Source organism: Hetaerina americana, unplaced genomic scaffold (genome assembly GCF_022747635.1).
Source record: "Hetaerina americana unplaced genomic scaffold, ioHetAmer1.1.p SCAF_14, whole genome shotgun sequence".
NCBI classification, from domain to species: domain Eukaryota; kingdom Metazoa; phylum Arthropoda; class Insecta; order Odonata; family Calopterygidae; genus Hetaerina; species Hetaerina americana.
Window position 1 is genome coordinate 11,865,068 of NW_027286514.1, and position 24,609 is coordinate 11,889,676.

General features: G+C 41.4%; 1 protein-coding gene across 1 annotated transcript in view; it reads left to right on the forward strand.

Annotated features, from left to right (window-relative positions):
* LOC139686432 (phospholipid phosphatase 1-like) overlaps positions 1–24,609 on the forward strand; it is a 213,080-nt gene that overhangs the window by 158,905 nt on the left and 29,566 nt on the right. Inside the window, exon 3 of the mRNA XM_071583622.1 lies at positions 8,186–8,478. Within this exon, the coding sequence (XP_071439723.1) occupies positions 8,186–8,478 (293 nt within the window). The remainder of the gene's footprint in view (positions 1–8,185; positions 8,479–24,609) is intronic.

The following is a 24,609-nucleotide window of genomic DNA, read 5'->3' on the forward strand; positions in this document are numbered from 1 at the left end:
CGTAATTGTTTCAGTCATATAAAATTGCTCTCACTCAACGAATGTAAACCTTTGCGGTGTCGCCTGTGTCGGACAAATCACCTCAAACGTCGGGATGGATCCTTAAGTAATGGAGTAGTAGCACTTATGAATATTTCCGTCGTTGCATTTTCCTAATTATTATTAGTTGGCAGTGGATTATATTTCTGAAATATTCACTGAACGATTGGGTATTATGAAGCACGTATCCTTAATTATCTTCGGTGGGCAGCGTTTTTGGTTTCTTGTCATTAGTTTTCAAATTAAGGATATCGATCAACGGCATTGTTAGATTTTCAGGGGTCTCTCACAAAGAAATATTTGGGGCTTACCTCTTTAGGTTTGAGGATCCCCATAAAAACTAATTAGTTTTGGAAATTTAAAAGCTGAGCATAAGTTTTCAGTTACGGTAACTTTGTAAATACGAGCTGGTTAGGTAATTCTGCTTAGAATGTAATGAAACCTAGTACATGTCAATTAGTGAAATAATAAGCATGTTCCCTGGCTCTTGGGGGGCAGTTTTCGGGGGTTCTTGCGACCCCTACTTACACCGCTAGAGGCGATTGCACCAGCAGAGTTGGTGTTTGGTTTCCTGAAATTAGGCCGTCATTTCCGCACCAAATGCAAAGGTGTATCACGTGACTTGGTTGAATGAAGTATTTAATGCCCCTTGATTTCAGTTTTGGATTGGGCACCACAGATCGATTGACCCATGGAAACATTTCCTACACATATGCAATCTAAGTATCAGTAAATGGATGGAACTAATTTAACTGGAATACTATTCAAAGGGAACGACGAATCGTGAGTAAACATTCATTAGATGCAAACTTTAACGAGGCAATGTTTACTATACACGCAGTGTGTATTTAAGACCCATAAGACACGTCGCTCGTGACAATTCGAGGTTGAAGTGGATAAAAACCTTTACGCCACGGTTGGAGAGTGAACGGAATTTTGTCGGCATTTTTTTACGTTAACAGCGTCCTTTGGTGGCATAATGAAGACGTTTATCGATCTCATTTGAATAGGTTTCTTTCGTTCCCCTCGCCCAAAGATCTTAGCCCTTGTTCTCGTCACCGCGGAAGACTCAGTTTAGAGGCAACCCCTTTTCCGGCCGGTCATTATTCTTCCCTTTTTATTCCCCCTTCCCCCTCTTTTCCCTCTTTTAACCCTCCTGGACGATCTTTCGTTCAGCCTCCAAACGACCGATATCCCTTTCCATTTTCCTTCGTCGGCACAGGGCACAAAACGGCGCACCTTCCGATGTTGGATTATGAGGAGGGGTTTATTTGAAGACGACGCTAGTTGTGCATTGGTAGAGATTTAGGCATTGCATGCATGTAGATGAGCCCTGATTCCATAATTCATGCAATTATCCTAAGCTATTGACCGATAATTTCCTCGAACTAACGAATTGTTTATTTGAAATACTTTTGAACGTTCCCATTGTTTTCGCCCCCATTTTTAGAGCAAATTATTTTTTTAGAACGAGAAAAATGATCAATATTAGGATTCTTGCATTGAGTTGAAAAATAATTTCCATTTTCGAGCACTCAGATTTGAGCTCGGAACATATTATTTGGTGCTACTAATTACCTTGGATCAGTTGATGGTATGATAATTGTGTGATCCATACGTGTGCTGTGTTTAAAATAATACCACAGCAAATTCTTAAGCTAAAACAATTAATTTGCAGCTAGTACATCCTTCCGAACTGTACAGTAACTAATCGAAAGGTGATGGAATGTTCAAGGTAATAATCATTGAGATAATTTATTCAGGTAGCGCCATGAATATTCAACTAAATAAAAGATGCGTGCATAGTTTTCGTCTAGCTGAATCCATTTTGTGCCTCATCTGTAAGAGTTTCAGGTCAAATTTCTTCTGGAAAATTAGCGTTTACTAGGAGATTTCAACGTGAGGGAAGAAAAGTTAGCGCATAGATACCAATTCAAATCCTTCTGGCAGTGCATATAAAAGTAATATACCGTCCCATTTACATTTAAGTTGTTCCATGTGTACTCTGAATTATTATATCTAGTTCGTGTAAAAAATTATGTAATATGACTGTCAATTTTATTTTCAAAATTGTGATACTGTATGGCAAACATATGATTGATTAATTGCACCAGTGTTACAGCACCGCGTCAATGTGGATAAAGCGTGCATAATACATGCATAGTGGTGAATAGGGATTGAAGAAGAGACTGAATAACGAATATACTTTCAAACATTAAAATAGAATGAAAGACTTGGCCTTGAACTGTGCCTGTTTTCAGCGAGAATTAACTGTTTCGGTGACCATGGATGGTTAATCCGACAGGTACAGGAGTCAAGTAGTTCCAATGCTCGTGTTTTAACCATTGATAATGCTTACAGGAGTTTCGCTTAATTGAAAACTGCCACTTGAAATGGCAAATATTTGTGTCTTTCAAAATTAGGCTTAACTTAGCTGGTTTTTACAACTTTTAAATTTCTGGAAACCGACTATTCAATGAAGAGTAGGTACGTTGTTTAGGGCAGGGAATTTGACAGCAGTACGTTTGTTTGAAAATCTCCAAACATATTTTCATCCTATTCATATTTTTATGGTCCTAGGAATTTTTCTAGGCTTCACAATAGTAAAGACTAAAAAATACTAAAGGTGCCTATGCACCATTACCCAATTTTTCAGAGCTTCTCCAATACTTTTTATGTACCCATATGGGAATCCCTAATATATATGGCTATTATTCTTTACCCAAGGTATGAAAACGGCTTTAAACATTCAAATGTCACTAGTTTTAAGTATAATTTGATTGAAAATTCCCTGAATTTTTTACAATTCTTTTCAAATTGTCGCTTGAAACATTCTTTCAGGATATCATCCATGTAACTCGGCTTGAAATATGATTTTATTCGTCAAACGTTGACCACATTTGTCTACTAATCAGTCATATGAAAATCCAAATTTTGAATAAGATATTTTAACGATTGTGCATGATTGGCCATAGCCATATTTTGTTTGTTTATGAGAAGCAGTATTGGTCTGATCTCACACTGTAGTGTAGACAATATACGAGGGTCATCCGGAAAGTAGTACCCGTTCGTGCCGCATGAAGTGCTGACGACGCGAGTAGCCGCTGGACGAGGTCAGATAGCTTCAGTGGCTTGTCTGCCTTCTCTGAGCCAAGTTGCGTGACGCTAGCATTGCCTGTGTTGTTTCTGTGATTGTTTACAATGTTTAAAAAAATTGAGAACGCCGCCAGTTGTGAAGTGAGGGCAGTGATTAAATTCCTCAATGCAAGAAACGTTCGCCCATGTGATATTCATCGCCAATTAAAGGAGGTGTATGGAGACAATGTAATGGACGAGTCGTCTGTTCGGCGGTGGTGTCGCAACTTCAACATGGGGAGGGGGAACACACACGACGATGAGCGTTCGGAGAGACCGTCTGTCATTACAGACCAACTGGTGAGCTCAGTTGACGAATTCGTGAGGAACGATCGGCGCGTCACAATTGATGACATCTGTGAGCATTTTCCCAATGTTTCTCGAACAATTGTTCATGAAATTGTTAAACACCATCTGCATTATGCAAAAATTTGTGCAAGATGGGTCCCTCGCGTATCTCAATGAGCTGGCGGCGAAGGACTATGCAGCAGGAATACAGAAACTTGTCACACGTTATGACAAATGCCTTAATTTGCTTGGAGATTATGTTGAGAAGTAGTTTAAAGTATCCTCTTTCAAATAAAATTTTTTATGTTTGTTAATATTTACTTTTGTCTTTTTATTTCACGAACGGGTACTACTTTCCGGATGACCCTCGTATATTGCTCTGAGTATTTATGCACTTAGTCTAATTCTCAAACTCCGCAGACCCTTTTTCGCGAGAAGTCGGACCCTACTGAAAGGAACAGACTAGTATAGCTACCTAACTAACGTGATATTCTTCATGAGCACCAATCGAGAGACGGCACACCTACGTTTTCAAGGACTAAATGTTAATTTTCGGTGATCGTTTTCAGTTTTACAGCCTCCGCAATGGTCAGACGCGGCGCGGCTCCTAAGAGGTTCCCGTAATTGGAAGGCCAACCATTTTTCTCGTCAATGAGTATTATTTTTGCTTTCAAGAATTATTTGGCGACGGGGCACTAGTAGTCATGTTTTGGGACGCCCTCCTGGTCGCTCTCCCCAACCCCACGCCCTTCCTGTCACCCACCCCCTTCCCACCCCGGAGCACTCCCTCTCGCCCTAGCACTCCACCCGCATTCCTCCAACCACCCCCTCTCCTGGACCATCCCAACCCCCTCACACCACCTCACCCACCCTCCGAAGAGGCGCACCCTCTCCAACCCTTCTTCCCCCCAGGCCTATCTCCATCCCGGGATCTAACGTAAGCCGCTGGGAGACTCTCCGCCCCCACGGCCCGGCCCCTCCCTCCATCTTGCCTCGACCCTCCCCTCCCACTTCCATCCAGCACTCTCTCTTGTTTCTCTCCCCCCCTCCCCGTTTATTTTTTCTTCTCTTTCGAATTCATTCTCCTCGTCCCGGCCTCCATCCCATCAATTCCTTCTCGTTTCCTCCCTCTCAAAAACCTCCCCGACGCGGCCCTCCTCTTTCTTCCCATCCCTCTCCCTCCTGACCCATCTACCTACCCACTGCCTGCCTGCCACCCCTGGTCGCCGCGCATTAACTCGGACGGCCCTCAACCCCCCTTCCTTCATCTGCTCCCTCCCAGATTTACGACTCAAGAATTCCGAAGGGGAAGGGCGGAGAGGAATGGGTGACGAGGAACACATTCACGAAAAGTTACCGTCCAATCTCATTCATGTATATTTTTGTTTTACGCTTGTTGTTCTCGGAGACTCGGTGCGATTTACGAAATTACACGTTACATCCTGGCCGAATTATTTGCATTCAGGATCCATTATTTTCCAACGCAAGTATTTCCACCCAAGATGTCATGGAAAATATTCATGCGTGCTTGCAAATGTTTCCACTGCTGCCTGTGGCATCGAGGGTGGCCGAGGATGGGCCATGGTCAGCGGTGTCCGGAGGAGCACAGTGTGGGAGGAAAGGGAAATAGCGAACTGGGCACTACCTGATATGGAATATACTATATGGGTACCAAAAATTCACATTATTTGATTATCGCTGACAATAACAGCTGTGTACAAAAATATTGATTGGATGTGCTCGTAAAACTTTGGTTTAAACTTAAATAATATGATCAGAAACATGGTAGTGTAAAGTTTACCAAGCCTTTCTTGGTAATCCCTTACGGACTGGAAGCATATGTGATACAAGTATTCATTAAACCAGGATATTACTCTTCCTTAGTGTTTTCTTAATGTGTTGATCATTTCATGCGCATGGCACGTTCAAAATTCAGTTCCTGCCAAAAGTGGTACAAATAAGAATTCAATATAACATACATCTACGCCCTCACACTCCCTATGATCCCGAAGTCCCTGTCAATAAAAAAAGTGTTCCGGTGTATTTTCCGTTTCGTCAAAGATATGGCGCGGAGGCACCTCTCGTTGTCTTCCATTTCGATGCTTATCTATCCAAGGGGTTATGACTGTCTCGACGAATTTATTGGATCGTCGAACGTGTATGCTTTGATCACAATGATGGGATCTTTTCAGTATTTTGTGAGTCGCCCCGGGATGGAGATAGATGGATGCTTGCACGAAATAACTTTTTTTATTCGGTCCGAAAGTGGACCGCTTGTTTGAGTGGAAACGATGCGCTGAATTTCTTTCACTGCGGGCGAAATCGAAAAGAGGCTGAGTGGATATGAAAATGGACACCACACTCCTTTTAGGTGCCGGGGGGATCCATGGTTCTTCCAAAACATTTGACGATTTCCTTCCTGTAGACGGCGCCCTTTCGATTTGGAACCTCCTTCATCGTGAATTCAATAAATAGCATCCCTAGTTCTAGAAAGGAGATTGTTATTGGGGTATCATATGTTTCCGTTACGCAAATATTTAATTGTCCTAAATATACATTTTGTTTCACGCACACCAAGCCGAATCGAAAAGGAAACTTGACTCGTTCAAGCTAGTGGGTGCAATCAATTTTTCATACAATTGAACCACTACTACTACTGCATAATAATTTAATTGCTATGAAATGAAATGAAGTTGAATGACCTCTATCAAATGCTTCAATGGCACTTCATGTAGCCCTTTTGTTTTCACGGATACCTCACGTTGGTATAATATTCAGGAGGCGATGGTTTGTCTTCTGACTCAGATAATATCCTCGGATCAGGTTTATTTTCTGCGCGAATTTCACCGCTGAATGTCCTATTTCCTGTGGAATGGAGTTTCTATGATTAGCCGAAGCATTGGGGGTCCTTTACTGTCCGTCAAAATAATTACTGCCATTGCGCTTCGAATCTTATAATATCCATTCTCCGAGTTGATATAATTAAGGCGTTTTTCAGTTTAGATGGTCATTCGGAAGTATCGATAATCTCTGGTATTATTCTCGTTTTCTCTCCCGTATTCAAGGTTCATTAAACGACATGTTAATTTTTATGCCGCCTTAACCCTCCGTGTATGAAATGTTCATTTCTTATAATGAAACAGATGAAACATAATTTAGATCATTCAATTGGAAAACGCTGCGGCTTCGAAGTTGACGGCATGCTTCTTTTTTGCGCGCCAAGTACTGCGACATTTTTCAGTGTTCTCGTTTACAAATGAAAAAGCAACCTATCTCGCAATTATTTAAGTATTAATAAATGAGAAACGTCCCACTACCTTTCGGGGAAAATTAGGTAGGTGGCATCTATTAAGCACGGGACAACATTGGTTTTTTGGATAACTGATTTTTCAGCCTTCAAAGCTCATACATTATATCTAATTTAAAGGGGGAGTGAATAATTTTCACTTTTTGAAACTCTCATTTCAGCGTCATTAAATTGGAATCAAAAAGATGCTGGAGGTAATTATTTTCAATAGGTAGAGTCAAATATAATATTCTACTATTTCTGGGGCGCCATTTCTCAAAGTTACAAGTCACTTAATTCGTCATTTTAATATTCACATACGGCGTTTACTAACCGTGATTAATGTTGCAGCACTTGTTTATTGGCTACATTACACCGTGTGTGAATTTAAAAGTTTTATATTACGTTTTAGACTTCTTTTACAAGACATGCAGATTTGACAAACGGGTCTCTGGTGTTTACATAATCGCATGCATATATATTCATTTTCTCATTTTCAACATGCCAGCCTAAGTGTATTCAATTCTTCATCCCACGTGTAAGGTTGTATGACTGACATCTGATTGAATGGAAAGTAATTGATTTTTCAACGGGGACAATTTTTTCGGCGCTAAATTCTCACTGTCCAAATTTGCCGTAAAATTCTTACGAAATAAACAAGGATTCGAGCAACAGAAATGTTTCGTTATCTTACTTTGGCAAGCCTACGATGCTTTATCGGAACTGTTAAATTTTGATGGCAATATTTGTTTACTTCCTGATATACAACGAGGCATGACAAGGCAATAAAGTCTCCTTAAACAACCGCACCTTTCGGGACGGATCGTTTATCGAGAACCTGCATTGATATTTGAAGTGTCAACGCTCAGCAGTTTCCTCTCTGCTTGTTGTAGTCTGCTTTAAGATCGAAGGGATTCGAAACACAGCCTCGCCGTACTAGGGCTCGTATTTACTGTCGTCTCCCAGCTCTAGGAGACCCTAAGTGATATCCTCCGTCAAAACATCTCATGATTCTTTTAGTTGAAGACTCCTCAAAAACTCCCAGCGTTGGGATGTCATGGGAAATTTCGACACATGCGATGTCTCCGAGTCTCCCAGAACTCGTAGACGACTGTAAATACGGGCTTTAGTATGGCCAGGCTATTTTAATGTATTTTCAGCATGATGTGGAATATGGTGTTTTCAGTATGTCACCGTCGTGTGTGGATTAATTTCTTTTTTTCTATCATTGCTTCGATAAGCATTTCCATATCAAACTTTTTTTTCATTTGCTGTATGCGCCTTCAATCATGATGATTGAAGGCGCATCCAGCCTTTCGCAAGATCCTTCGTCCATCTCAGTCGTGGCCCACTCCGTCTTTGCTTTCCGCCAGTTGGTGGACCCTATAGTAAGTGCTCTTCTCCTCACCACGCTTCTTCTTCTCCGCTCTTCCGCAGATGCTGTTCGCTGAGGCATTCACGGCCTTCGTCGGCTCCCCCAGCATTCCCTCGGGGTCCACCCGCGGGTCGGTGGCTGTCTCTGCCTCCTACTGCGTCCTCGCGCCCTTCTGGCTGGGCGGGGTGTCCCTGCAGCTGGGCCTCGAGGCGGCCAAGTTCACGTCGGGGCGCATGCGGCCCCACTTCATTGACGTCTGCAATCCGGACGTGGAGTGCCCGCCGGACGAGCCCCTCCGCTATGTCGAGCACTACGTGTGCAGCGGGACGGACGAGGATCTCATAAGGGAGGCGAGGTAAGTAGAGTCCCGCACACTCTCAGTCCCTCTCCTCTCGAGGGCTCCCCGCCTACAGCCATCGACTCCTTGGAGTCGTGCACTCGAGTTTATGAAATGAACATCGAGCGCACCAGCGAAACTTTATTCGCTGGATTTGTCCAAAATATCCGAAATTCTAATGAACCTTTTTAGTCATAATTTTATCACTGTCCGAAATAACTGCAGTTTTCTAAGTGAAAAATGACTCTCATTTCAGGCATTATTATGTCCCATTCCCACCATACCATCCCTGATTCTTTCCAATTAGTCATAATTGTATCATTACTCATATAAATATGACATGGTTAAAGTCTAGAGAAAGATGGATAGAGAATTTGTTTGCCGAACGTAAGATTACTAATTAGATTTCGGGTGATGTCACTCCTTTGAGATGTCAACTTGCATATTATGGACTGTAAATACATATATCCTGATTGCAGGTTAATTTGATAAATGAACTTGATATTTTTCGTCTAATTTTGTGGTACTTCATTTTATGAATGAAATAATCGGTGAAGTCCACAAAAACATTTGTTAATCTGACTCGGGATTCGATTAAGGAATGCAAAAATACTTTGAAATTGACTGTTGCATTAGCGGAAACCTTGGTTCGAAGGGAAAGACAGTTTTTGTGGATTTTATTAAGTTAAATTTGTAATATTCATGATGATTAACTGGCGCTCTTAGTAATTTCTCCCGAAATACCCTTTCTTTGCCAACACATCTCCACTTAAACACAAATATTATGAATTGTTGATGGTTCAAGGTATTTCTGTCTTTGAGTCTTCTAATATTGCATCACTTGCTTATCTCTTTGACTACATCAATCTGTGACTCTTTTGGTATCTCCTTTTCTCTTAAACCATTTAGTATTCTTTCAAGTATCTGCTTGGTAAATCAAATCTCATCCATTCTCTCAACATTGCTAAGCCTTTTCTCACTTCAATGCTTACTATAAACCTCAGTATTCAATCTACATCTTTCAATTCTTCACATATCTCCCAGATTTGCTCTACAAGTACTTCTCGCATATTCGCCGTGCACGTATGCGGTCTGGCACTCCCCGTTTAAATCCATGGTTCAGGACTTTCCTGTGAAGTCGCGGATGAACAATGAAAATTGACATGTATATGTAAATGGACTTCATTCCTCCCTCCTGTGAACTTCGCAGGACTTACAGGGTTGTTGCGATGTAACCACCACTTTTAGCGAGCAAACCGACCTTCGAGGTTGATGCTGGGTAGGATTGACGGTGAGGGGAATGGGATATTAACCATCTTAAATATTAAAGTAACAAGTCAAACGATTTTTCAAAACTTAAGATGCCATTTTGTTTTTTATATAACTAACCTAAATTAATTTGATTTGATACTTTATATACCCGCTTATGAAATGCAAAATATCTTTTATTTTTTCTAAACTGTTTATCATGCCTTTTTATTATGCTTAAATAACTCGCCAATTGCTACAAGAAAAAATATACTTGTATAATTATTAATGAATTAATGAAAACTTGTTATGGGAACACAAATATTTCATGTACTATCCATAAGAATACTCCCCCCACTTAGGTATTCACATTTAGTTATGTTTCATTTCAATGCAACAATTTCAGAGTGTAGAAACCATTCGCTTGGATCAGGATTCAAACCCGGATCCTTCGATGCTCGGCCGAGTGTTTTAGCCGGTTAAGCCAACGAGACGTCCCCTCAAACGATGACATTTTGGGGCCAGTTTCTCCCGCAGTTACTTGGAATTTATGTTTCATTCTCCATGGGCAAATCTTAACCCGTAGCGGAGCAAAACAAATTACATTTTGCAGAAACACTTTCAGTACCGTCGCGGCGCGTCGTCACTATACGACGTTCTCGTAAGTAGCTAAGCATTAACACCCTGCAAATATAAATTTTCAGGCTTGAAAATTTGATATTTCAGGATGAAAGCATGGACAGAACTTATACCATGAGAATTCTGTGAAAGGGAGGCAGGGGAGGAAAAGAATAAATTTTGAGTGGAATGAAGGGATGCAGGAAACACGAAGAGCTATTGGGCGAGTACTTAAATTATTTACTGTGGGTTTTAAGAATGTAAATATTGTTTTGAAAAAATGATATGGCAGTAAGACAATTTAACTATCTTCAAGCCCAGGACATTGTAAAGCGGTCAAGTACTTGGCCGCTATTTGGTTTTAATCGTTGTGATTGTGATTTGGACTATTTGATTCCTGGTACAGCTTCACCACGGACCCCTAGAAAGGCAAATCTCAGGAAGAGGAGGGAATGGCTTTGGTCTGGGTCGGGAGCGTGATACCATATACGCCCGCCAGGCAGTTAACGCTAGATTTCACGAAAATCGATCAATTATTTTTGATTCTCATATCGGGCGGGCCACTTCATCACCGCGGGACCGCCAGGCAAGGTATATCTTTAAATGGTAAAGCAACCCAGGAGAAGGGCGTGATTCGAGGAGTTGTTGGTTTTGTACGAGGGCGTTTGAGGCCTCACGCCTGGTCCTTTTTTCGGGGGCGCGGGGGGGTGTTGGGGGGACATCGGAGGCCCAGGGCGGAGGGTCCACCTGGGCGTGTAAGGTTAACTTAAATCACCCCGAGTTTTATGCATTTGGAGCAATATTTCTCCTCTCCATTTTCGGCGTTGGCCAGATTTTACGGGCCAATTCCGGTCCCGCGATAGTCCAGTCCCGGACGCCCTCGGAGTCACCACCACCGCAGGGCCGGAAAACCCACGCGGCGCGCCAGATGGATCACCCCGGTCACCGCGGAGGGATGCCGTGTGTTTTATTCTTCGGTAATTGTAGTCGAGGAAATCACAGCCTTCGCGTGACAAGCCGGGCTCGGTGATGTACGTATTCCACTCTTGGGTCGACTACACCTCCCCCGCTTCTGCCCGTGAATGAAACGGGGTGGAAACTATGGCGAAACTGCGGGTGGGTCCCAAGGGGTGCCCAGGGGGTAATTTTACGGCCGCTCCGAAATATTTTAATGGACGAGCAGGGGCGGGAGGACGGCATATTTCATCCCCCGCCTCCTCCCTGTCCGAAGCTCGGTCGAAGCGTTTACTCAAGGGTGTGTTTGGACGCATTTACATCACTTGTCCTATTTCGGAAAGAGTTTTGATTCTTGAGGAACGAGAGACGATAGACGATGTACCTGAATGTGCAGCCGCGCAGTAACCATATATCTTTACCTCTGTTTCGAAAAAAATAACAGGTCCTTCAATGATATAATCTCCAGGATATCCTAGTAGACTAGTTTTTCGTCAGGCCATTCGACGGTGAGGTCAGTAGGAATTCTTGGGCACGCACTTTATTATTAAAATATCGAAACAGGCACTGATAGTAAATGTAAGTACCTTAAATTAAACAGCACTTAAAATCCGAGTTAACCCAAAGATAATTATATTAATGCAGTGTTAACTTGCATTAGGTAATGAATCTTTTACAAAGAGGAGGGAATTTATGGCCGGAAACATAAGTATGCAAAGAAAAGATAAGTGAAAATTGTAACTTGGGTTGTAATATTCTTTGGTTCGGAAATTTGGTTGTTGAGGTGAGAGGACGCGATTTGATCAAAGACTTATGACTTGAGGGTATGAAATAGGATGGGGAAAGTGGACGGAAAGGAAAACCAACGGGAAATTTCGAAGTATGATAGAGGAAGAGCGAAGGAAGTTGGGATGAAATCAGAGGGGGCGATGAACTTGAATGCAGAGTATACATTTTTGAGTACCAATGGAGTGTTTACGACTGTGATAAAAGGGAGAAATGCGGGTAAACGAATTGGATTCAGGAAAAGAAGGGCAAGTTTGTAGGCAATGAAGGCAATTATGAATGGAATTAAGGAATGGGTTATTGTAATTCTGATTTTTTGAGAGTATATGTTTAGTGTGGTGTTAGCTGCTGGTTGGAAATATTGCGACGCTAAGGTAGTGGACCCATCAAATACCTACCTTGACCACAAGGCTACCTTCCCTTGATACGAGCGCTGTCCAGTCAGTAACCTCAGTTTGCGTGTCACGGGCGAAGTAGTGGGGGAGCCGAATGTTTGCTGCATTGACACACACTAGGGCAGTACGCCAAGAGTTTCAGTGTTTGGATGACCCCACCGCTTGCCTTTCGTTTACAGTAGCGAGTCAAAATGAACACTACATTTGGAAATCCCGCCAAATGGAAAATCTGTTTAGTGATGAGGTTTTTACTAGCAATAAACTTCAAAGCTGCTGACATTCATCGGGAAACTTGTGATGTGCACCAACTAAGTGATGAGTGGCAGTGTTGTGCGTCAGTGGCGTTGTTAGTTTAAGGGTGAACGGACCCATGATGTCCAAGAACTGGCCATCCGTCAGTTCATCTCTCGCAACGCTGGGCGGACCACTGCCGTCCTCGTCGTGAACATTGGTGCGGCCATTTTAAAACTGAATACACCACTGCCTCACTCCGTCTACACTTATTATTCTGTCTCCTTACACTTCACTAAGTTGCCTATGAATTCCAATTGGCTTGTGGTTTTTTTCCAGTAAAAACCTAATCACAGATAGCACTTCACAACTTGCGGGATTTTCTATTGTAGCGCAAATTTTAATAGTGCGCAGTGACCACAGCAGGCTGCATATTGAGTGTAGGAAAATTTATACACCGTTATGTTGGCTCTAGCCCTACCCATCGCCACGCTAGGCCAAAACGTAATTTGCTTTCTTGACTGCCCTCGTAATAGTAAGAACGTATTTCCAGTGTGAAAATAACTTTTCAAAAATCCAGTCTTACAGGAAAATCATAGACACGGTTAAAATTATACAAAAATACTTCTCCTTCGCTCTAATGAACTTAGATAAATATTTTTGCTCACAACTTTCGCAAGTGATACATTAAAGAAGGATTCAAAATTAAATTGACACGAGTATAGAAAAATATGCACGAATTTGAGTGTTTGGAGTGAAAAATAGCGCTTATTTCCTGAAAACTTCAAATGTTTGTGATGCTGGATTTTCAGGGATATGAGCTCACTACGTTCTGTTAAACGGCTTAGAAAAGAAGTAACGCCGTCGAATATTAAACGATTTTCGCCACATCAGGCGCTACCAAGTGATTCATTTTCTCGAGGCTCGGCGGCTGTGATATTTTTCATTACGCCACCTCGTGCACCTATCTCCGCCCTCGTTGATGCTGTCGGACCACCTCCGCCGGAATACGAATTTTATGAACCAGTTAAAAACGTGACGCCGGGAAATTAAAAGTTCCTCAGTCAACTTGTAACCGTATGAACTCTCCTCGGGAAGCACGTGAGGGAATCTCAGAGGAGAGCGTCCATTCAGTTTCCATCCCTCGCCCCATTGTCTCTCCCCTCCCTCAGTAGGTAAAGTGAGCACGAGGGGAATAGTAAGGGCGAACTGGTTCCCGGATCACTTGATATTCGCTGCGTCGCGGGGGTAAACGCATCTTTTTTTCGCCTGTTCATTTGAAACTTCAAACCCGTCAGCCCGGGCCATTACTTACATGGCTCCGTGGAAATGTGGTGCGTATGTAGGCATATCATCGCCCATAACCGGAACTCGCGTCCTACCCTCCCGTCTGCACGCCGACTCCCACTCTCCCTCGCTCGTGCACGTAACGAACACTCACGCGCACGAGAGGGAGACGTTGCCTTGAGCAGTCTCTTCGCTGAAGTCACTGCTTGCCGAGGAAGGAGAGAAATAAGAGAGAGAGAGAGAGAGAGAGAGAGAGAGAGAGAGAGAGAGAGAGAGAGAGAGAGAGAGAGAGAGAGAGAGAGAGAAAGAGTACGACCCGTTTACGCCACCAAACATGGAATTATTTTCGGACGGCGGGAAATGTGACGAGGCTTACTGTGTATCCGCAATCCGGTAATCAGTAGATGCGGTAATTCTATAACGCTCGTGTATAATTCGTGATTAACACGCCGTATTGACTAAAGAAACCAACATGACGAAATCGAAGTCAGAATTAATCAAATTTGGCGTTCGCGAACTCGAGACAACATGATTGTCGGAGCTGACAGAAATCATTTGAGGTGGGTCGTAAGATCCGATCTCGCAGGCTTTGTTGCAGACGAATAAGCGTTACGACCAAGGATAGCGAAGACGCGCTAAGAAAAATCAAAGATCTCGTGATTGCTTACGTCTAAGTCGGGCATCAGTAAGGATGTGTTGAGCAAAGGCAGTAATTACCGACACAACTGTAGAAATTCTGATCACTTCACAAATGAAATCACCATTTTCTGATGGAAAAATGCAGTTTAAACGGCGTCCATCACGAGAGAACATTAACTTGTGTATAGACACTATGTATGAATGATGATGAAATGATACTGTTGTCACGCACTCCTCTTTGGTGTCATTCTATGAAATGAGGCAAGTGAATGCTGGAAAAATTTCTTAAAAAATACTATGCTCTTGTCCATCATATCCATGGTATTACATAGAAATTAGAATTAAACTTAATAAAGTGTGTTGACGGATTTCTGGAATAGAAATAGTTTTCTCCTGAATATGATATGGTGAGGTGAGTCATATCCTGAGATTGGATATGACTCACCAGAAGTTTAAAATGAAAATTAAATTGCATAAACTGAAACCAGTCATCTTTAGCGGTGATGTTGACAATTTTTTATTGGTCCCATTGTACTACGGTAGGAAAGATCATGAAATTGAGGATACAGGGATCAACTTTTGAACCGACAAATTTAAGATGTCATTTTTCCCGCAAACGAAAAGAGACTAGAATAACTACTACCAACCGCACTAGGAGCCAAGAGTATTTTTTAAATATAAGTACTCGTAGTCCAGTGTGTTGAGATTATTTTATTATACCTTTATTATATTGTTCTCCTTTTTACTGGAAGCTCATTTTGCCTCCGTAGGGAAGTATTTCATGCTTAGATACCGTAGTGCATGTGCCTTTAGTTAACATTTTATTAGTTATTTGATTTAGTAAAAATGTTATACTAAAACTTAAAAAAATTGATTTTTGAAGTTGCTTGTCTGGGGTGTTGAATCAACACCTCACACACACCCTGACGGTATCTTGCAGGGTACTATGCGGAAGAAGTAGTGTACGACAAGGAGAGAATTACCACAACTCTAAGGCTACCACGATTTCCACTACGGAAAACAAAATTAGTTTATCTTACCATTTAACTACACATAATGGTAATAGCGCGCGAAATTTTATTTACAATTCCTGTTTCCGGTTAAAATATTAATGAAATATGTACTTGGGGGTCTGAGAGTAGGCAAGTTTAATCCTACCTCAAGCGCAAATGTTGTGTTTCTCCCGGGGTTAGTTCAGTTAGAGAATACGCCATAACCCCAACTGTTGGATCACTTAAGAGGGCATGTCTGCTAGTATGCGTTTGCAAGCTGGTGATGCTTGGGAAGTGTGCGCACGACGGCTAAAAAGTGCGGACCGCAGCGAAGAAGGCGGGTCGGGGTGGGGGAGGCGATTTTCGCGCGGGCATTCCTTCCCTCGGCCCTCTCGAGTGGGAGGACGGCTCCTGCTACCGGTTGATCGATGCGATAAGCGTACACGACAAATGAAACCGGAGCGGAAGTGATGAGTGGGTAGACAACTTTTTCCTGACACTTTTCATGTTATCATTTTTTCCCCCTGGGGCAGATGTAAAACGAATTTATTCCAATTCACTGAGTGCACGCCCTTGAAAATAAAGAGAAAAATACTTCTTGTCATTGTGCGGATAGAGTGTAGAACAAAGGACTGGAGTGTTACGAAGATGGAATAATAAACTATGTACGTTTGCCATCTCAATATTACGTTTATTAGCACGGGGTTATATGGTTTTTCCTATAACGTTACACTGATAATGCATTTTCAAATTCAAGGGATAGGTATTCCAGTTCATTGTGAAATGAAATTTAACATAAGCTAAAGTTGCAGCATTATAAACAGGGTGAAATAGGATTGATAGGTCACTCTCATTGGCAATGTGCCAAGGCATTAGTGTGGAATTAAAGAGTTCCTTCAAGTAGTTCATTTCGTCACAGCAGAAACACTGTTTAGAGCAAGTACAGATATTTACGTCTTGTCCTTGTATTAAGTTATTGCAGTTTGGCCTTGCTCGCAGAAATATGTCGTCAGGTAGAATATATTCATAATACAGGAGTTCTTCTACAATCTCATGGTCACCCCGTTGGTTAATTAATGAAAGCCAGGGCACGATATTACATCAGGGGAAGGATCATTGCCAACGGTGTTAATTTTATAGTACATGAAAAAGAAACTTTTTTTTAATATTTACAATTTTTTTACATGTTGTCTTTAGTTTTACAATTATGTTGATTTTTTAGAACCATGATATGTGAGATTTTTGTTCTACAAGCATGATCCTAAGATGTGTTGCAATTCTGTAGTGGGAAACGATCAATTCCTGCATAAGACTATTCTCTTGAGTAATGAGAGCCTATACAGGTATGCCAGTGTACGGGACTGAAAATAAAAAAGACAGAGTCACATGTTCCACCCATCCCTTTTGTTTAGACGGAGCTAAGGAATGTGTTGGTGGTTAGTCTATGTCCATCCATAAATAACCTCAATCGGTAGGCAAACAATAAGAAAAGGCGAATGCGTGTTTTAAGAGTGCCATGCCAAATTGCGTTGGATTATCTTGAATCCAAAGTCGACTTAAATCTATTTATTTCACATTAATCCGAAAAGTGTACTTTGGCCTTTATATCGGACTTTCAACAATGATACGACAGCAGAAAAAATAGCAAACACCCAAGCCCTTGATGAAAAAACCACCTAGGTGGGAATCGAACCCGCGAACTCAGGGTTGGCAGGCGAGGACGACACCCCGCCGGGGCGGCGAAAGAAATTTTAAATGTTTGATTTTTAATTCTTGATTAATGTATCCATGATCACTGGAGGAGACCTTCGGTATTTGTTATCCTAAAATACTTGTTATCTAATCATATATTTATGTGTATTATTTTAATTTTTTAGCATTTAATTAATATCCTATATGAGAAATAAATAGTCTGTATCACGTGAAGCTACAGAGGAACGACTGACTAGACTTGGGAGGAGTTTCAGATGTCCCTCTTTCAGTTTCCTTTTAATATTGCACTTTTTATCTCGTGACGGTCAATCATTACTTAAAATTATACTTTTGCTTGGAAAAGGAGAAATGATAATTAACGTACCGACTCAGTTCTTGGAAAAGTGTGGGCGGGGCAAGAAATAATTTGATTCGAGGCACGCGATAAGAGGTAATGAATGACTCAGCAAATATTGAGATAGTTCCTATTATCGCTATCCACTTCAGTACATTTATTGGAGATATCCCAGGGGTTAATCTTATCATTCATTGCTAATCTGTCACAATTTAATGACCAGCACACACTCATACCGAATCATCGAACTAAAGTACGAGCGTTGGATATTTGAAGGAAACTTCGATGCCTTTCACGTTAGGTAGAGATTACTGGATACATTTATGTAGTCAGGAAATACGTTATTTGCAAACTATTTTAATCAGAGGTTGTTCACATTACTTCTCAAAACATTGATATCAACTTTTTGGTTTCATAGGCGACACTGATTAGCAGGTAAGACTACTCATGAAATATTATCTTTAGGCACGGGGGAATTTTTTTTGTATTGAACTTGTTCGAAATAGCTGAAGCAAAGGAAACAGGTCCGTGCCTGGAGAATTATTATATGTGGAAAATAGCAGAAATGCAGAAAAGATAAGAGGTGATGGGAATTTGATGCCTCAGAGGTATCGTAATTAGAATGGTGAGACTGAATGACGTACAAAAAAGACCTTCAAAAAGTGCGTAATGTGCATTAAAGGTATCGGAAAGGAAAAGTGGAAAATTTATTGTGAACAACTTGAAGACCAATAGTTGACTAATTACTGAAATGTGAAGGGAGAGTTGCAGTTGAAGACAGAGTATTAACTGAGAGCAAAAGTGACGGAGGTCATCAATGTAATGTTCAATGAAGGAATATCAAGAGGGGAGGATTGGTTTGCTCTGCTCGGAGCGAGAGCTGCTTAACTAGTTTAGTTTCGATAATTGTCTTGTCGCATGATTAAATTGAATAAATTATAAACAGCAAGCCGGTCCTTTTGAATAATAAATAAGATAAATGATGTAAGGTTCATGATGAGTCTTCGGAAAATTTAATGACCAGTGATAGTGGATAGAAATACAAGGTTAAGGAGTTAGAAATGTAAATACCAAGGGTTTTTGAAATTCATAACCTATAAAGTTAAAGACTGAATGAACGAATGTGCTCGATAAATGTCGAAAAAATTGCAAAGTGTGAATTCGGGAACTTTGTCGCACTTGAGATGCTAGTTGCATACGGAAATAATGATTCGAGCTACAGAAACGAATGTAACGATGAGATTTAGACCGTAAACATTACTTAAGGAGTTGTTGGCAAACGCGGAAGTTGACCGGAGACGGTGCTGCTAAATTTGCCAACGAACTGCACACTTTCCCTCGATATGCATGCAGATTGTGCTGTCCCTCGTCCTCAAAATATGTCGTCGCTCCCTCGGCGGCAATTGTTTGTTTATTTCTCTTTTTTTATGCCAAAGGAGACTGCTCTCTCGGTGGGTTGAACTGGTTTCCTCTCAACCAGACGTCGCCGTCTGCCGCTGAAACTCGCCGCGGAAAAAAGAAAATGACGTCAGTAAACAAGACGCAGGGGCTTCGTACTTTTTCCCCCCACCTTACGACGGCGTGTCAACCGGTCGGGGTCATTAACGCCCGGCGACATTCGTTCTCTCCCTGTCTCTGCCGACCTCCCGCGGGGAGAGGCGAGACCAAAGCCGCAGCCGACTGACTCTGCTGGTTGGATTAATTATGAAGTTCCTCAACGCGGCCGATGGGATGGGCGCGGAACGGAGACGGAGCCAATTCGAACCGCACAGTCACTTGTTTCAAGTTACTCTCGAAAGATGAAGGGAGGGGGCGGGCAGGTAGGGACACGTCTCAGCCCTTTCAATGCCGAAGAAATTATTCAAGCAATAAATTTGCAGCTCGCACTTTAGAAGCCCAATCCATTGGCGCCAAGTGCTTTTCTTGTATTTTTTGGGATCGATTTCGCACCAGTGGAGAGGGTGGGGCGATGTTGTACAAATTGTTGGCCGCGGCTGGCCAATAATCCCTGGCCCTCTCGAAGGAGGGTTGTCTGAGGAAGGCGTTTACTTTCCTATTACCACGATTTTGACGTTTCAATCGTGGTGGATTTCTTTATATTCAACCTGTTTTTTTCTCGAGGCTCGAGGTTTCTTTGAGAAAAATCTTCCTTGCCAGTTTGCCGAAATCCCCATTTTTTTCATCCCAATTATCAACCGTTAAAAAATCTTTGCTTTCCAAATAAAAGCGCTGCGAAACTTCGGAGAAATGAATGGGAGGCGGAAGAGGGTCTCCTTGAGGGAGCAGGAAGAATTTCTTTTCATCGAAAATTATCGTACGGAGTCTCGGTTGGGTCAACGACAAGAAATCGACTCCTTTTCCCAGTTTTCTAGACGAATAAAAAAACATGAACCACGCCAGCTCATATTGTATCTTCCCTTTTCTAAGTTAAAGGTTTGTAGGATTACACACGGATTTTGTTAAATATTTCACGTTTTTCAAAGGATTTTTTCGTTTATGCTCCTCTTAATGATCATTTTTATATCATTGGCAATTATTTTTTAGATAATGAATAACTGATTGTAGCACTTTTCCACTTGATAAAATTTTATTTTACGACCGGGTTTCGATGTATTACATCATCATCAGGTAATACATCGAAACCCGGTCGTAAAGTAAAATTTTAACAAGTGGAAAAGTGCTACGATCAGTTATTCATTATGTTCAACTTCCACCACATCACGCCTAAAGCTACTCAATTTATTGTTTTAGATATTTTAATCTTCGATGTGGACCCATATTCCGTTCACCACGACCTTTTGTGTCGGCATATTCTGTAATTTATATCTGAGGACATTTCATTTCACGATGTGAATTCAGAGTGATGCGAATTATAAGAGAAAATTCTATTCATATATAACATCTAACTATTTCAACTACTTTCTTGGCTTTGGCTCTCGATGCGTCTTTGTCTCTGCCCTAGTCAAATGCAAAAGGATTTCAAAAACCTTCTTGAGGGGCGTGATACGAATTCGAGGGCTCCTCTCTCGCAGATCATGTTGACCGAACAAATGAAAGGCTTTTGAGGCCCGAACTAAAAACTGAAAACAGCTAAATGAGTAGTGTAAGAATTTTTAAAATCTAAGAGTAGTTAAGAATTATAGGCTGGTTATCTATTGCGATGGGTAATTATTTCCTCCATAATTTTATTAGAGGATTTTTTGAGATTATAATGTTGAATTTGTCATTTGAGTTAACATGGCACATGAGTGAAGCTTAAGCTTTTTTGTATAAAATTTCGTAGGTTTAATGATTCTCCTGAGAAGTTTTAAAGCGTTGCTTACGCAAAAGTAAAACAGATACCGTCCTCGCTAAAACGAAGACATTTAATCGATTTTCAATTTGGGTTCAAGCACTTTCAAGCGGTTAACCTTTTCAAAATATTATAATGAATCGGGCAACTCCAACTGCGCCCTTGAACATCAGATATTATATAGTCCATTTGTATTTTCAGTTTAAAAATCGGCCATCCTGACTATCGACTTAACTCAATGGACAGCATTAAAAAAATTATCAACATTTCTTCCAAATGAAAACTTTGCACTACCCAAGGATTTTGTCAAAATATTATTTGTTAAAAAAATGAAACCAGTGCCAAAGAATAGGAACTAACCTTTGTCCCCAAATATCTTGAATCAGTTTCATGTACGCCAGTTTATATAAAAAATAAATTTCCTTTCATGGCAGTCCATGTGCGAAGATCGAGCTGAAATGATCTCTCATTCATGTTAATTTAGCTTTGGATAATACCCGTCGTCTTTCAGCGACGACTCGCATAGAGAAAAACAGTATTTGTGAACAATTCGTCGTTGTTTTGTTAAAGTCGCTCAGGTCTCTCGCCGCGGTCTAAACTTCCTTTCTTAAAATTTCAAATTGACTCTCGCCTTTGCTCAATTTTCATTCCTTTGCATGTCGAGTCAATTACGCGTGGGTTTTGAATGAATTACGGGCTTGGAATATTCACCAGACGTCATTGAGATGATGCCTCTACGCCCACTTATTGCTCCATAACCAGGCGTCGAAGCCTTGACGCCATGACCAATAGTGATGTACTGAAGACTTTTATGGTAGCACACTGCCTTATTCCGAAACACTGAGTTCCATCCTCAATACTTTAAAAAAAGGGAAAAACTTTTGAACCCAGCCAATGATTCAGAAGATACTACTGCCGTGATGCTCTGACATTATCAATCACAATGGTTCTCCCGTTTGCCCATTCCTTTCCCTCAGCTAATATCTCGGGTTATATTTTCCTTCCATTTCTCACTGTTTTCCATTTTTCTAACAGTCAGGCATAGTAGTTTTCATGTAAATTTAATGGGAGGGCGGAGGTGGAAAGCAATGGTCCCAACCAACATTCCCAGCCGACTACGCTGGAAATAGGGAACTCATAACATTTTTCAATTCCAACCACAGTTTCCCTTTGCAATATCCATACGTTATTTCACATCTCCAAAGTTTTTATTGCACAAGAAATATGTGACAGAGAAAAAGTCCCCTTTCTAATTGCTCCATGTCGTATGTCCTAGGTGTGGGTCGATGGGTGTGTGATTCTCCAAGTCCATAGGGAACTGTTACGGGTTCATAAACGAACTCTCCGCTACGTGGAGGTTTATCACTGGCTGTAAACTATATTAATAACTGCTCTGTGTATTTGTTGTGTGCTTGAGAAAACCATTAGATTTCATTTCGATGGGACCGGGAGGATTCAGCAGTTAAAAGAAGAATTTTGATTTTTTTTTCAAATAACTTTGATGAGTTATTTGATTAATTTTAGTTTTGTTAACATGGTACCTCGCGAAATCTCTCAGATAAAAGATAAATAAAAGAATTCATCTGGTTGAAATGTTCATTTTTTGGTATTCAGTTTAATATGAACTCAATTTTTCTTTGAATTCGTGGGAGTTTTTCATTTATTATTATTCCTCTAACATGAATGAACGCGAAAGATATGTTGTTCGTATCTGACACCTTAAGAAACACTGTCTTATCTTATAGTTGAACTTTGTTTTTCATACGAGTACGCATGTGTTATATGCTATAGCAATTATGAAATTCTGGAATATTTTGACGATAGAATTTGTCAAATTGGCAGCTCTGACGCGAATGCGGGATCGGGAACTTACTATGTTACGATATTTCGAATGAGCACCTAAGTATTTCCTGCTTAGCATTTAAATAACGTAAGTATTGTACGGGTTATTTAATCGTCGTTTATTTATTTTTCACTCGAAAAACTGAAAGCCAAAATATTTTGATGGCCAAAAGGATGCTAAAATAAAATGGATAGGATAACGTAACACCAAATAAAAATTCAACCGAGTCCTTCACGATGATATTTCCACTACTGGTTCATCTAGAATCCCTGCATCCCATTTCTTAAAATTAAACAAACATATTCTCTCGCTTTGATCCTAGTATATTCTTATTAAATGCAAATTGCCTCCCGTCAATTATCGCAGTTACCTTCCGTTGCGTAGAACTACTCTATGAAACTACCTCTTCAAATGATACGACCGAGGGGATAGGACGCCCCACGTATCGAGTTTGGCCCCAGTGACTAATAGCTCTTGTAAATAGTAATTATACAAAGAAACTTAGGGAAAACTTGAGAATAACAATGTAATTGTCCACCTCCAGGACCAAAGGGTACTTTTATGTCAAACTCTCTTACCTAAGTCCACTACCGTTGTAGGGGAAGGTTCAATAAATGAACATATATGAATGATTAAGAATTGTGATAAAAAACTATAACCTTTATTATTCACTTTGTTAAAAACCTCAAAATCTGTAACTAACCGATTCGGTGTGATAAAAAAACGAAAAGCACAAAAAATGCAAAGCTTGACCGAAATGAAATTGCATATAACATATCGGGGTCGTCATAAAAACTCATGCACACAGGTAGGCTCTGGCCTTTCCGATGGATGACCTCTCTGGCACGAATAATTTGACCCGTGTCGTAGGACTACGTCGCAGCTTGCACGGCAACATGTAGGTAGGTGGACTGATGTGTATGGAACACTAAACAGGCATGGTGTGGCAAGCAAAGAACTCTGACTGTATGTATTTACGCGCAGATGGTCTGAAGGATACAGTATTCTAAACATGAAGGCCGTCGAGAAACAATGTTGTTAATCGGTAATGATGGCGAAGATTATTAGTGTTAGATCTTCCGGATGTTTTTCCTCGAGGTCTCAGATGACCTGCTCGAAACGAAGCGAGGAATTAACCGAAAAAATACCATCGTGTACAATACACACATGGTGCCAATGATAACTCAAAAAGTAATACGGTCCGGCTCGCTCGGTCGCCCTCTCTGAGAGCGTGGCGGGCGGTCGACTTTCTTCGAAATGTTGGCCTCGTCGAGATGGGAGGAGAAGCACGTATAGATACATATATCTCTCTCCCTTTCTCCCGAGGGAAAAGGATCAGAAAGAAGAGTGATCACAATGGAGTGAGAGGGAGAGACCTCTGTCTCTGTATCTCTGTTACATTTTATCTTCCTTCTCCGAGGAATGAATACCCTTTAGTTGCATAGAGGAGAAGGATGATTTTTTTACTCAAGACAAATACGGACTTGGGTGTCGCGTACGTGGATAGGCGTGAACCAGAGTGAGGAGGGAACAATGAAGAAATCCCGAACTTCAGGATGAGGGGATGGTTTTGGAGCGGAGAGGGTGGGAGGTCGCGCTATGATTGAGGTGGCACCATGGCGGGTGTAGACGCGAGTAAACAAACAGCTCCAGGCGGGATGCCTCGGGACTGTGCACGCTCGAGCATCCTCACTCACACACTCGAGCCTACCCTCCTCTCTTTCTCGTAATCTCTCCCGAATCTGTACTCTCGGCAATAGCCCGCCTGCCCTCTCCCACCCACCACGTCCCTCCCCCATTACGTCCAAGCGTCTCGG